The sequence below is a fragment of the Bos taurus genome, chromosome 1 (assembly GCF_002263795.3).
Source record: "Bos taurus isolate L1 Dominette 01449 registration number 42190680 breed Hereford chromosome 1, ARS-UCD2.0, whole genome shotgun sequence".
Lineage (NCBI taxonomy): Eukaryota > Metazoa > Chordata > Mammalia > Artiodactyla > Bovidae > Bos > Bos taurus.
Window position 1 is genome coordinate 100,082,796 of NC_037328.1, and position 15,265 is coordinate 100,098,060.

At 37.1% G+C, this 15,265-nt stretch overlaps 1 protein-coding gene across 4 annotated transcripts in view; it reads left to right on the forward strand.

Moving 5' to 3' along the window:
* Positions 1 to 15,265, forward strand: part of ZBBX (zinc finger B-box domain containing) — a 124,696-nt gene that overhangs the window by 1,227 nt on the left and 108,204 nt on the right. For 3 of the 4 annotated variants that reach the window (XM_024995664.2, XM_024995678.2, XM_024995673.2), the window contains exons 2-5: positions 943 to 1,048; positions 8,246 to 8,359; positions 13,254 to 13,367; positions 14,798 to 14,888. In XM_024995664.2, the coding sequence (XP_024851432.1) occupies positions 8,292 to 8,359; positions 13,254 to 13,367; positions 14,798 to 14,888 (273 nt within the window). In that variant the 5' untranslated portion in view covers positions 943 to 1,048; positions 8,246 to 8,291. Of the gene's footprint in view, positions 1 to 942; positions 1,049 to 8,245; positions 8,360 to 13,189; positions 13,368 to 14,797; positions 14,889 to 15,265 lie in introns of those variants that run through there. The other variant, XM_024995685.2, reaches the window with a different exon arrangement.

Sequence of the window (15,265 nt, forward strand, 5' to 3'; positions counted from 1 at the left end):
GAGAAGGCGATGGCACTCCACTCCAGTACTCTTGCCTGGAAATCCCATGGACGGAGGAGCCTGGTGGGCTGCAGTCCATGGGGTCGCTAGGAGTTGGACACGACTGAGCGACTTCATTTTCACTTTTCACTTTCACGCATTGGAGAAGGAAATGGCAACCCATTCCAGTGTTCTTGCCTGGAGAATCCCAGGGACAGGGGAGCCCCGTGGGCTGCCGTCTATGGGGTCGAACAGAGTCGGACACGACTGAAGAGACTTAGCAGCAGCACGTTATTACTGATAGTACACTGTGTGTGGGCACTGTACTAATTGCTGGGGATTCAAAATTCAATGGTAGGTCTGCCTTCAAATATTTGGGATACTTGGGGAAATAACCTTTATATAAGCAAAGCAGAAAATAAATAAATAAAAACACATGACAGCATATAGTAGTAGCAAATGAGTGTAATACACATTATTACACATGTTCTTACAAGAGAGAATCTCATTTCTAATGGAAGAAACCTTCATGATAGAGGTGGCCTTTGAACTGGGCACTGACAAAATAAAAGTTGGTGAGCTGAGAAAGTGGAAAATAAGGCATAAGGCTTAGGAAGATTGGAATGCATAATGCAGGATCTTAACTACTAAGCAGAGTAGCTAGGTATTTTTCCCCTGTGTTTAGGGGGAACCATTTAGAGACTAAATACATGGGAGCAATTTGTTATGCACTAGGGTTTCAGTGGTGTCTAAATAAATTGCTGTAAAATTTAGAAAATAGTTTTGGTCAAACAGTTCTTTTTATGACAGGTTAAGTGTACAACAGTGGGAAAAATCTGAATGATATAGATTAGTTATTTTAAGTTGTAGATTTTAAATCCAAAGAGGATCTAACAGGACTGAGAATAAAATCATAATTTCTGGTTTGTCACCAATCTTTGATGGGTGCCTTAATTTTTCCAGGCCTGAAAGATGTTCACAAGAGAACACCTTGGATAACAGTGGCATGTATGAGAACGGATGGGAGAAATAGACTATCAATATATAAAAGGACTTAAGTTTCTAAAAGGTATGGTTTATAAATTTAGAACTTATTATATGTAATCACATAAAGTTTTAGTTGATATAGAGGTAATAGTAATTATATATTACTTTATTATTATGCCTTTCAAATGACTTTTTAAGCTCCAGAAGAGTTTAAGTCTGACCCAGAGGCTCATTATGTTAAAAATAGACTTGAAATCAGAGCAGCTATGAATAAAGCAGAGCCTTGCTGCTCCCCTCACTTACTTCTCAAGGTAGTTTCTAAGACTACCCCTTTCCCTGAACCCTGAACTCTCTGAAGCCCTTTAGGAGCTCACAGCTTTATAGCCATGAATCAAAGACCTTTTGTTTGATATTCTGCAAATTAGGGACGAGGAGGCCCACAGCATCTTACAATGGATAAACAAAGAGGCTCAGACCCCTCTCACACAAAGGTCTCTTGAGTGTAAACTTGGTATCTTTTAATATTATCATTTTTATTTTATTGAAAAAATATATTAAAATGTAGTTCATTTACAGTGTTGTGTTGATTTTCAGGTATACAGCAAAATAATTCAGATATATATATATATATATATATATATATATATATATATATATATGCTGTTTTTTAGATTCTTTCCATTATAGGTTATTACAAGATATTGAGTATAGTTCTCTGTGCTATGCAGTAGGTCCTTGTTGGTAATCTATTTTGTATATAGTAGTCTGTATATTTTATCCTTTCTCCTACCCTTTCCCTTTTGGTAACCATAAGTTTGTTTTCTATGTCTGTGGGTCTCTTTCTGTTTTGTAAGTAAGTTCATTTGTATCATTTTTTTAGATTCCACATATAAGTGATATCATATGATATTTGTCTTTATTTTCCCCTGGTGGCTCAGACAGTAAAAATTCTGCCTGCAAAGCAAGAGATCCAGGTTCGTTCCCTGGGTCAGGAAGATTACCCCAGAGAAGGGAATTGCTACCCACTCCAGTATTCTTGCCTGAAGAATTCTATGGCCGGAGGAGCCTGGTGGGTTACAGTCCATGGGGTCGCAAAGAGTTACACACTACTGAGCAACTAACACTTTCAGTACTTCACTTAGTATTATAACCTCTAGGTCCATTTCATTCCTTTTTTATGGGTAGTAACATCCCATTGTCATTTTCACAGGACTACTTTTCAGTTTTAGTTAGAAATTATTTTAAAAGGGTATCTTACCCCTTGATGTAAAGCTGAACTTTTTCAGTTTTTTGTAAATGAACCTGCACATAGAAGGTAAAAAGTGGGTGACTTAGGTACCATTTAGTGCTGTGAGGGAGTGCTTAATTATCTTAATTGGCTGAAATATTGAATGCAGCCATGATATTAATCCCTGGTTTACTTTCAGGGCCTATGGTAGGAGAAAATGACATGTGCTTATTTAGTAGGCCACTCACAAGCACAAGATATTATGCTATGGATCATGTGTTTATAGTCCTTTCTTTAGCTTTTAAAAAAGATGTTAATTTTAAAATATTATATATAGCATAATATTATATTTTAATATTAAAATATATTGCATATGTAATACATATGCATTTAAAATAAGGATCATATCAGACAGATAAAATATTACCTTTTTTATTAATTTAAGCAGTTTTAATTAAATTCATTTTCATTTAACATTTCTTGCTTGGGTCTTTAATTTCTTAGTACAATGGTAAACATTTTAATCTATTCAAAATAGCTTGCTTATTAGACCCCTTTAGTATGTGTTAATGGAGAAGGCGATGGCACCCCACTCTAGTACTCTTGCCTGGAAAATCCCATGGATGGAGGAGCCTGGTAGGCTGCAGTCTACCGGGTCACTAAGAGTTGGACACGACTGAGCGACTTCACTTTCACGCATTGGAGAAGGAAATGGCAACCCACTCCAGTGTTCTTGCCTGGAGAATCCCAGGGACGGGGGAGCCTGGTGGGCTGCCATCTATGGGGTCACACAGAGTCTGACATGACTGAAGCGACTTAGCAGCAGCAGTATGTGCTAAAGCAAGGAAAAATCCTTATTTATTGACTTTTAAATCTTCAAGTCTAAGATTATCTGGATGGTTAGAAGAATCAACTAACCTTAGAAAAGATAAGTTTTCCATTACATGAAAACAGTGGTTTCCCAAATAGCGCATTCTGCCAATGGTGTGATGGTAAATTGTCTTTGCCTAGGGCAACTTTTGAATACTTTGAATTTCCATTAGTAAATTTCTTGTTTCCATTTTGTGATGGCAGGCCTCGATCTTTGGATTGCTTTCCCAAAGTGGGAACTTATGAAAAAGGATGATTTAGAACATCATAGGCTGGGGGGTTCCCTTTTCTCCACACCCTCTCCAGAATACATTGTTTGTAGATGATTTTGATGATGGCCATTCTGACTGGTGTGAGGTGATACCTTCACCGTTGTAGCTTTGATTTACACTTCTCTAATAATGAGCATTATTAATCATCTTTTCATGTGTTTATTGGCCATCTGTCTATTGGTGAGAATGTCAACTGATGCAGTCATTATGGAAAACAGTATGGAGATTCCATAAAAAACTAGGAATAAATCTACCATATGACCCAGGAATTCCTCTACTGGGCATATACCCTGAGAAAACCACAATTCTAAAAGACACATGTACCCCAGTGTTCATTGGAGCAATATTTACAATAGTCAGCACATAGAAGCAACCTAGATGTCCGTGAGAGATGAATGGATAAAGAAGTTATGATGCTTTTATACAATGGAGTGTTAGTCAGCCATAAAAAGGAAAGAGTTTGAGTCAGTTGTAATGAGGTAGATGAGCCTAGAGCCTCTTATACAGAGTGAAGTCAGAAAAACGAGTATCATATGATAACACATATATATGGAAGCTAGAAACATGGTACTGATGAACCTAGCAGAGAACAGACTTGTGGACACAACAGAGAAGGTGAGGGTGGGATGAACTAAGAAAGTAGTATTGAGATACATACACTGTCATGTGTAAAATAGTGGGAAGTTGCTAAATAACACAGGGAGCCCAGCCTGGTGCTCTGTGATGACCTAGAGGGGTAGAATGGGGAGAGGCTCGGGAGGCTCAGGAGGGAAGGGACATATACATATAATTATGACAAATTTGCATTGTTAGATGACCCAAATCAACGCAATACTGTTAATTGACTTTTCACCAATTAAAAAATAAAATGAGAAACAAAAACAAACAAAATACATGAGCCATTCTGGGTCATATTTTGTATTTGTATCGGGGGATAACAAAGTTGAGGACAGAAAAATGATGCAGTCTAGTAAATCAGGGAACAAGAAAACTTTCCAAGCAACTACTGAACTTTTGCTATTCAGTTATAAGAAAAAAAAAAGATCAAAGGACGTATGGAATTATGAGGTTTGCATAATAGTTTATCTGTATTTCCCTGGTTCCATTAGGAGACTAAAGTTTTGTGCTTTGGTAGTCTTCCTACTCGCGTTGTTATATCCTTATTGTCCAAAGAAAGGTGACTAATTCTCTGTTGGTTTTAGGAAAGGAAATAGGCAGAACAGCATGACTCACAATTATAATTTTCCTTTTTTCTTCATGCAAGAAAATTGACTCATGTGTGTGACTTGATAAAACCTTTAATTGAGAAGAAGCCTTACTAATTGCATTCAGTGAAGCAAAATGCCCACTGAATAAGACTATTTATTGGTTAAGTAACATTATCAGCAGAGCTGTAAATCTGAATTATCTCACCCTAATGAAATTTACAGATTTTTCTTTCATTCATTTCAGTCTTCATGTATCCATTCAGCTTTATGCATAATGTACATACACATATAAAATTGTATTGTATATATCAATGCATAAATGAAACTAAGTCAATTTAAGTTATTGTAATTAATCAGACATATTAATTTGGGGCATTCTTTTTTTTTTTAATGATAATGATAATGATTGCATTATGGAACTTTTCATGGAAAACTTACTGACAGTAGACTGAGGATCTGGCAGTTGGGTTTCTGATAAAAATCAAAAAGGGATACATAGACTATGTTACTCTATGTTCTAGAATTTTTTAAAAGGTATCTTTTGTAGCCTCTGTTTGATAGAAATGAGACGAAAAGTTTCACCTACAAAGAAAGGATAGGAGCAAACCAAATTTGGTTTTTCATTCCTGTGATTTCTTTAGTTCTCTTTGACACTGATTTCAGCTTTGAAAGACAGGACTGGGTGGTGGAGAAATGAGTCTGAGTTTGATGTCTCTCCTAGTACTTTCTCCTTTCAAAATGTCCCACGGTGTTGTCTTTATTTGTGTGATTTTTCCCTTTGATTGTGAGTTCTTTGAGGGAAGAAGCCATGTCTTATTTACCATTGTGACTTCAGGACTCGCAATATGCATCAGAAAGGAGCAGCTGAATAACTGTTGATTGAAGGCACAAATAAACCTAGTCTTATTATATAGCCATTATGTTACTTACAATGTAAAATTATTTTGTATAATTCCGTTTTGGAATTCTCTTCAAAGAATAAATTCCTTCAGAATTTTTCCAAAGTAGTAAAAATCTATCCTTCCAGGCTTGATTTGATTTCTGGAAGCAAGTAACTTGAAACTAGATTTGAGTGAACAGAACAGTTGCTCCTGCTGGACAGTATAATTTTTAGTTTTGAATGAGGAATAGCAAAGTAGATTTGTGTGTTTGTGGACTCAGCAGACAGTCTCAGAAGAGACATTCCAAAAATGTTTTATCAGTGGTTGCATCATTGAAATTATAAAATAATCCCCCAGAGATTTGATTCATTCGATTGTGTGGACAATAGATTTACACTTAATTATTCCTATTTTGTTATACTTGATAGTGTATTTACTCAGGGTTGGGAAGATCCCCTGGAGAAGGGAAAGGCTACCCACTCCAGTATTCTGGCTTGGGAAATTCCATGGACTGTATAGTCCATGGGGTCGCAAAGAGTCAGACGTGACTGAGCGACTTTCACTTCACTCACTCCTATTCTGATGTCGTCTCTCCTGAGTCTTTGAGCAAAGCTTCCAGATTTATTTCCTCTTCTTCCTTATAAAATTTTCATACTGAATTAAGTAAGTCAGACAAAGGAGAAATATCGTATAACATCCTTTATACGTGGAATCTAAAAAGAAATGATACAAATGAACTTACTTACGAAATGGAAAGAGACCTACAGACTTGCAGAACTAACTTATGGTTTCAGGGTTGGGGAACAGATGGGAGAAAGGGATAGTTGGGGAGTCTGAGATGGATATATACACACTGCTGTGTTTAAAATTGATAACCAACAAGGATCTACTGTATAGCACATGGAGCTCTGTTCAATGTTGTGTGGTGGCCTGGATGGGATGGGAGTTTGGGGGAGAATGGTTACACGTATATATGTGGCTAGGTCCCTTCGCTGTTCACCTGAGGGTGTCACAACATTGTTTGTTAATCAGCTATTGAAGAAAGTGAAGGAAGTGAAGTCACTCAGTCGTGTCCGACTCTTTGCGACCCCATGGACTGTAGCCTGCCAGGCTTCTACATCCATGGGATTCTCCAGGCAAGAATACTGGAGTGGGTTGCCATTTCCTTCTCCAGGGGATCTTCCCGACCCAGGAATTGAACCCAGGTCTCCCGCCTTGGGCGCAGATGCTTTACTTCAGTACAAAATAGAAAGTTAAAAAAAAAAAAGTTTTGTAAGGAACTCTCATTAGCTACATTCTGTATTCTGCTTTCCAAATGCTTTTTAGGCACTTAAGTCACCCATACTGGGCCTCAGCCTACATTTCCAAATTTACACCTACTTTCCCCTCTCCATTCAAGAGCTGCTTTCCCCCCCGCAGTGAGGAAAGTTCATCCAGTCCACATGTTCATATATTAGCCTCCTTTCACATTAAAGCCCCAGGTTAAACGCTAGCCAGCTTGAATTCTCTTCTTTGGCTCCCTTCTTATATCTGTAAATTTTATAGCCTCTGTAATTCCTACCTTGTTTTATGGTGTTTATATATAGGTCTTTTGTGCCCTGTTTGACTCTACACTATGGGAGCCAGAAAGCAGATCTTCTCCTTGAGTCCTTCATATCTCTCAGTTTAGTGCTGTGCGTATAATAGAGCCTTAATAAATATTTGTAGGGGTTATAGCACATATATAAAATGATGGTATCAGATAGTTTGAGTCTTTATACTATGGACTCCATGATATTGCCTCTTATATTTAAAAGTGTCTGAACTTTGAAAGTTTTTATTCATATAAAAATCTAATAATTGTGCATATGCTGTGATTAGTTTCTCAGTTGTGCCCAACTCTTTTGCGACCCCATGGACTGCAGCCCGCCAGGTGCCTCTGTCCTTGGGGATTCTCCAGGCAAGAATACTGGAGTGGATTGCCATGCCCTCTTCCAGGGGATCTTCCCAACCCAGGGATCGAACCCAGGTCTCCCGCATTGTGGGCGGATTCTTTACCAACTGAGCCACCAGGGAAGCCCAATAGTTGTGCATGCGATTCAGTAATTCAGCGTTACAGAGTAAATGATTCTAGAACCTCGAATAACTTGGATACTCAGGAAATAGGGTGTTCTGAATAACTTAATTTTCTGGTTAACTTGAGTTAGGCAAAAAATCTTTTTTTGTTTCATTTCTTGTTGAAAAATTCTTTCTCAATATGCTAATTTCTGATGGTAGCAGAGTATTGTTACAGTTTTTTGATAAATGAGATTATTAGACTGCCTTAGGGTAATTACTGCATACCTTAATTCTTATTTTACATTAACATATATATATATATATATATATATATATATATATAAAGTTTTTGAGCTTGAATTGTGTTTCTAAGGTTCTTTTCACTATATTTAGCTCTGGATTTTATTTTTGGCTGGGAACAAATATCTGATATATATTTTTGTAATCTTAATCATAGAAAGAGTCAGAATATGTGCTTTTTTTGTTTTAATGATTTTATTCTTCATTTTCAGTTGAATGTTTCCGCAGTCTTGTGCTATGTAATTTTTGGTAAAATTTTTGTTCCATCAGATATGTTATAGCTATAGCTATATTAGTATGTAGTTATTTGTATAACTTATATATAGCATATATAATAATTTCTTGTTGCTTAACCTTTGATTTGACCTCTTCTCTTAAAATTATTTCTGGTTTAAAATTTTTCCTGAATTATATGTAGTTTCAAATCTTTAATGTAATCATTTTACCTCTGAAGTAATTCTTTTGCCTTTGTTACTTTTTCAGAAGTTTTCACAAATCACAATAATTTTTAGGTAATACTAAGAAAATCATGAACACCAAAGATTTTGTGGTTCTTCCATGGGGAAAACCTGGAAGTTCTGTAAAGCTAAAATATAAGTAAGTGCATATATGTTTATTACTTAAGTAGAAGAAGTTGCAAAAGTTTCTATGTATTATAATTTAAATACTTTTCATGTGAAGCTGTTAGAGTTGAAGTAAAATTTTGTGAATTCTCATCTCCATTTTCTTCACATTGCTATATTTTTATAAGAGAATAGATTTGAAAGATTATAAATCTATTATGGTTTAAAATGAGACTAAAAATATTTATGGCACAAGAATCTATGCGAATTGGGACCATCAACTATTGAAGCAATTTAACAGAAAGTTACTAATTTTACTAACACGTATTCAAAATTATAAAAGAATCACCCTGAAGAACTGAAAGCAATTGAAATTGAGAGAGACTGTCAAGGTGAGAAACCTTTAAACGGGGAAAAGAAATCACTAACTAAGCTGAGTTCCCTGCACTCTACAGCAACTTCCCTCCCATTAGCTATTTTACACATGGTTCAGTTCAGTTCAGTCGCTCAGTCGTGTCCGACTCTTTGCAACCCCATGAATCGCAGCACGCCAGGCCTCCCTGTCTATCACCAACTCCTGGAGTTCACTCAAACTCATGTCCATCAAGTCAGTGATGCCATCCAGTCATCTCATCCTCTGTCATCCCCTTCTCCTCCTGCCCCCAATCCCTCCCAGCATCAGAGTCTTTTCCAATGAGTCAACTCTTCGCATGAGGTGGCCAAAGTAATGGAGTTTCAGCTTCAGCATCATTCCTTTCCAAAGAACACCCAGGGCTGATCTCTTTTAGAATGGACTGGTTGGATCTCCTTGCAGTCCAAGAGACTCTCAAGAGTCTTCTCCAACACCACAGTTCAAAAGCATCAATTCTTTGGCAATCAGCCTTCTTCACAGTTCAACTCTCACATCCATACATGACCACAGGAAAAACCATAGCCTTGACTAGACGGACCTTTGTTGGTAAAGTAATGTCTCTGCTTTTTCATATGCTATCTAGGTTGGTCATAACTTTGCTTCCAAGGTGTAAGCGTCTTTTAATTTCATGGCTGCAGTCACCATCTGCAGTGATTTTGGAGCCCCGCAAAATAAAGTCTGACACTGTTTCCACTGTTTCCCCATCTATTTCCCATGAAGTGATGGGGCCAGATGCCATGATCTTTGTTTTCTGAATGTTGAGCTCTAAGCCAACTTTTTCACTCTCCTCTTTCACTTTCATCAAGAGGCTTTTTAGTTCCTCTTCACTTTCTGCCATAAGGGTGGTGTTATCTGCATATCTGAGGTTATTGATATTTCTCCCGGCAGTCTTGATTCCAGCTTGTACTTCTTCCAGCCCAGCATTTCTCATGATGTACTCTGCATATAAGTTAAATAAGCAGGGTGACAATATACAGCCTTGATGTACTCCTTTTCCTATTTGGAACCAGTCTGCTGTTCCATGTCCAGTTCTAACTGTTGCCTCCTTACCTGGATATAGGTTTCTCAAGAGGCAGGTCAGGTAACGTAATGTATCTATTTCAGTGCTACTCTCTCAGTGAGTATACCTATGGCTAATTCATGTTGATGTATGGCAGAAACCAACATAACATTGTAAAGCAATTATCCTCTCATTAAAAAGAAATAAATTTTAAAAAAAATTATAAAAAAATATATCAATGACTACCCTTGCACTTTTCAATGTTAAAGGACATTACCTTGAGTCAGTTCTCCTAGGAAGGGTACCTTCTGTCCTAGATTGCCTGGAAGATGCATTCAGCCTGAACCAAACAATTCTGGGTATTGTGGGAATTTCAGGACTTGTAGGGGTACCAAAAGGTTCAATGTACTCTTTCCCTTTGAGGTCATCTAGAATCACTGGAAATTTCCAAGGCCTTTGTCTCAAATATTATTCAGAACCAGCCAGCATGGGCTAGGGGCAGAGTATTGATATTTTAATTTTAGTTTCTGAGTTCCTTGATCCAGATCAATAGTACTGTGGTTACTTAGTGTCTTCAGAACTTTCCTAACTGTCACTTCACCTTTGAGATATTGTGTGTAAAAGCGTTGTGTCAACTGGAAGATGTTATATGGCATTATCATTATTAGGTTTATTAGCTTTTGGTAGGGAATGGAGCTATCTAATTGCTAGTATTGCCAATTTTCCTTTTTTTAATGCAAAAGAAATGGGCCGTGCATTTTGGTGATATGTTTTAAGTCTGTGTGTATTTACCTTTAAACATTCATTCAACGTTTGTTAAGTACACATATTCTACACACTGTGCTAAGGAATGATGGATACAAAAGAAAGAAGTCACAGTCTTTGCCCTCAGGTAGCTTGTGGAGGATGCGAATATATAGAATTGTATCTACAGAGTCATATGAAACATGGTGTGATATTAAAGCACAGGCAGTTATGAGAATATAGCCCAAACTGCTAGGGCAGATGTGAGGAGGTCTTGTCTGAAAGATGCAGTTACTTGGGTGGTTACTGGGTGAAATGTGTGCAAAGGCACACAGACACGTAGTCTGGCGACTTTCAGGCATAGCCAGTTCGCTAAGATTTATAGAAAAAAATTGGAGAGAATTGCAAGTCACCTAGTTAATAAATTAATTTGTATGCCACACTAAGGAGTTTAGGATTTGTCTTGGAGATGAGGGGGAGTCACTGTTCCCTGGCCTGTATGTCTCCTTGATTCATCCATGATTCACAACCTATAGAAACCAGGCTTGGATCCCCCATTCTAAGGTCATTGCTCTGGAGTTTCTTTTCTTGCTCTTTCCTTGTTCCAAGTTTTTTTTATTTTTGTTTGTTTGACATTGTCTTCACAGGTGTCTTAATATTGTCTGACATGTTAGAGTTCTCCAACTCCTGTCTCTGTTTCCCAGCCTCCACACAGTTTTAGTGGGTTGTTTCTGCCTCTCAGATTTGCTGTGTTGACATGGTCTTTGTAGGATCAACTTCAGGGTCTGCCCTTCTGGGTCTGCTGTCTCCAGGAGGAATCTTCTATCTTGTTTCAGATCCACAGAAGCCCACAGAATCAATTTGACCACTTGGTCAGGAGGCTAGTTCCTTTTTTACCACAGTGAGATTTTCCAAAACATTAAGATTTTGTAAGCAAATAAGTGACACAGTCACATTTGTGCTTTTTGAACTCTTTCTCTGGAGGCCATGTGGAAAGTGTTGTAAGCTACTGAGACTTTGGGCCAATAATTCTGAACTGTGCCCACAGCCTACCCAAGAGTGACCTCGTTCAGGAAACAGCTCCTAGGGTTAGCTCAGGTTTCTTCCTTTTCCCTTCCCTGATCGGTTTTTAGGTCCAGTTAATTCTGTTTCCTTATAGTCCTCGAATGTTGCCATTTTTGTCCCCACTGTCTCCATCTAGTCAGACCAGCACAATATTAATAGTCTCTTAACTGGCTTCCTTACTCAGCTTTGCACCCTCTAATTAATATTCCATGTGAAGAAGGCTGAGCCCCGAAGAATTGCTGCTTTTGAACTGTGGTGTTGGAGAAGACTCTTGAGAGTCCCTTGGACTGCAAGGAGATCCAACCAGTCCATTCTGAAGGAGATCAGCCCTGGGATTTCTTTGGAAGGAATGATACTAAAGCTGAAACTCCAGTACATTGGCCACCTCATGCGAAGAGTTGGCTCATTGGAAAAGACTCTGATGCTGGGAGGGATTGGGGGCAGGAGGAGAAGGGGACGACAGAGGATGCGATGACTGGATGGCATCACTGACTCGATGGATGTGAGTCTGAGTGAACTCCGGGAGTTGGTGATGGACAGGGAGACCTGGTGTGCTGCAGTTCATGGGGTCGCAAAGAGATGGACACGACTGAGCAACTGAACTGAACTGAACTGAACTTTCCATTTATCTCCCTGGACTTGGGGTCATATCTTTGACTCACTTGCTCTTTGGTGACTCATCGCTATCTCTGAATTATTTCCCTTTCTTATCTTCTTTATTTTTATTTTGGTTCCTTGCCATAGCACACATACCCAAGTGGCCCACATTGCTTAATTATAATAAAGCACCAATGAAATAATGAAAAGATTTAAACTCATGACAGATAATGAAAACTAGAGAACTAGGTTGCTTTACTTCTACAAAGCAGAGAGAGTGAGTGACTAATGCTGACAAGAGAACAGAGTTGTAAGACAAAGGAAATCAAGCTGTCAAAAGCTTGATGAGACTCAGACATTATTACAGAATCTTCTGTACAGGAATCTGTTAGGGGGCTCTGCTCTATCCTCAGAAAGTTTTCTTTTTGTTGCTTTCCTTTGTGGAAACAATCAGTGGTGCTTGCCTCAGTTTCCATTTATCCCTTTGATGGCTCCTCAACCAAAACTCTTAACAGGTGCTTTTTGCCTAATAGGCCCCAAGCAAACTCTTCTCTCTTTCTTTCTTTCGTATTGTACATGCATGGCATAAAGGTAGAAATTTATTGAAGTTTTCCAAGATGATTTATTTAGCAAAAATATGTATTCTGCCTATACAGAATAGTTATTTTAAACACTGTGATTCAAACTACTTGAATCCTTTGAAGGCAGTATGAAAATTAGAAAATGATTTTTAGTTTATTTTCTATTTGTGTGTCATGGATATTTGTGCATATATAAAGACATAGCTCATGCATAAAGTGAATATAATTTGAAACTTCTAGCAATGTATTATGAAAAACAAAAGTCCAAGATTTGAAGTTGTACCTTGCTTGAGGAGAATATTAATTGATGGCAAATGCTAGCTTTAAAAACTGTATTTCAAAGACAAAAAAGGAAGTAGTTAAAATATGCTATCACATATTTATTACTCCTAATTTTAATTAAATTTTTTAGTAAGGACAAATAGGACTATAAAATTATTTTGCCTTTTTTCTTTTTTTTGGAAGGGTTTGTTTGTTTACCTCAAATGAAATTTTACATTTAAATCATCTGCACTTAAATCTTGTTCAGAAATGCTCAAGAACTGAGAATGGAGAAAGTGCAACTAGAGTTGGAGAACCAAGAGATGGAAAAAAAACTACAAGAGTTCCAATTAACAAGGAACAAAGAAAAGGAAGAACGAGGGTAGGTGACACTTTTAAAGAATTTTAGAGAAATAAACTGATCTCCTCATTATAAGCTGAGGTCCTTATGTCAACAACTGTTTTATGTTTATGTCAAGAACTTCCAGTTCTTCCCTGGTGACTCAGACAGTAAAGAATCTACCTGTAATGCAGGAAAGCCGGTTTCGATCCCTGGGTCAGGAAGATCCCCTGGAGAAGGGAATGGCAACCGACTCCAATATTCTTGCCTGGAGAATTCCATGGAGAGGAGCCTGGCAAGCTACAGTCCCTGGGGCAGCAAAGAGTCAAACATGACTGAGCAATTAACACGTTCACATCTAATAAGCAGAGCATTGGCTTTTTTTTTTTTTTTTTAAGAAAAACTATTTTTATATTGGAGAGCATTGGTTTAATCAAAGATATTTCAATGAGGTACATCATCCCAGGTGACAAAGTTTATTGTGTGTCTTGGTGTTCTTATCCTAATGATCCAATGGCCAGTTCTCTCTTTTTTATTGTTGTTTTGGGGGTTTTGTTTTCTCTTGTCTTTTTATTGTTTTGTAAACTTCACTGCTTTGGACTTAGTTTGGGCTCCTCAGCGGACTATGAATATATCTGTGAAATGGAGTTCCTGAAATTAGCCCCCAAGAGTGGTTTCCATTAGTGGAGGAACCTTTTCTAGGTGTTTTCAAAAATGTTCTAAAGCTTGACTGGGTTTTCAGAATACTAAAATGCTTTTCTAAGGTCACATAGATAGTAAATGTCGTAGTCCAAATGAGAACCTGCCACTCACTGGTCAGGAAGATGAAAGTTTGGTTTTCCAGTCTTGGTTTTATTATTTATTAACTCTGTGATCTTGAGCAACTTTTTTTCTTATTATTATTTAAAATGGGACTTGAGGTCCCTGCTGTTGACTTCAGAGGATTTTGTGAGGCTCAAATGAAAGTGCCTTGAAACTATAAAATGAAACCTTTTGCCTTCTTAGCAATCTCTGTTACCTTTCACTGTGGGAACTAATTTGAAGTCTTAATAAGGCATTCATCACGTAGTCGATCTGCTGAATTTGGGTCATATTGCTTTGTTTCGTTTTTCTCTTTACATTTGTGAACACTTAGCTTTTAAAACTACATGGCAATCTGTAAAATTTCTTATAAATCAGTAAAACTATCTTTAGTCATTGTAAATGTCTTTAAAAATGAAATTCTTCATCTGTGTTTGGACATTTCACTTTTATTCATTTCTTTTCAAATCTTCCAAATATAGTAGAGTTATATATTAGAATTACTGAGGCTATTGTGGCATTATTGATATTTCATTTTCATTTTGTGGTGGTCTGTTACATGTTAACAACTGAATTTCCATTTCCTGAAACAGGGAAAATATATTTGTTTTCATTAAAAGGAGAAATGTATTTAGTAATTACATTTTGTCTTCCATTGATATATATTGAAGGTCAAGTGGATACCATTGGAAATCTGGACAAGTAGGCAAATTGGGTAATCAATCATACACAATGTCACAAAATAAAGGAAATGTTATTAAGGTAAGAGAACACTATTTGAGTCTCAAGCAGTTTGCTAAGAATATATAAATTATTTTTTAAGATCTTGCCTTCCCTTCCATACTTAAGAACCTACAATTCTTATTTTTAAAAGCTTTACATATTATTGGATTTTGATTAAATTTTATGGGTTAATATGCAACTTTCACTGTTCAGATATGTTTTTGGTTTTCATCTGCACATTGAATTTTAAAAATTCACCTTCAGTTGAATTTTTCTAAATTCAGTTTCTCCTTTCAGTTCGGTTCTGGTTTTCAAGTATGGGAAGCAGAACAACATAGTTCTGTATTAAAGTGAAAGTGAGGTTATTTGATATAACAAATGACAGACTTTTTCTGCCTTTTTATTGTATCACATTT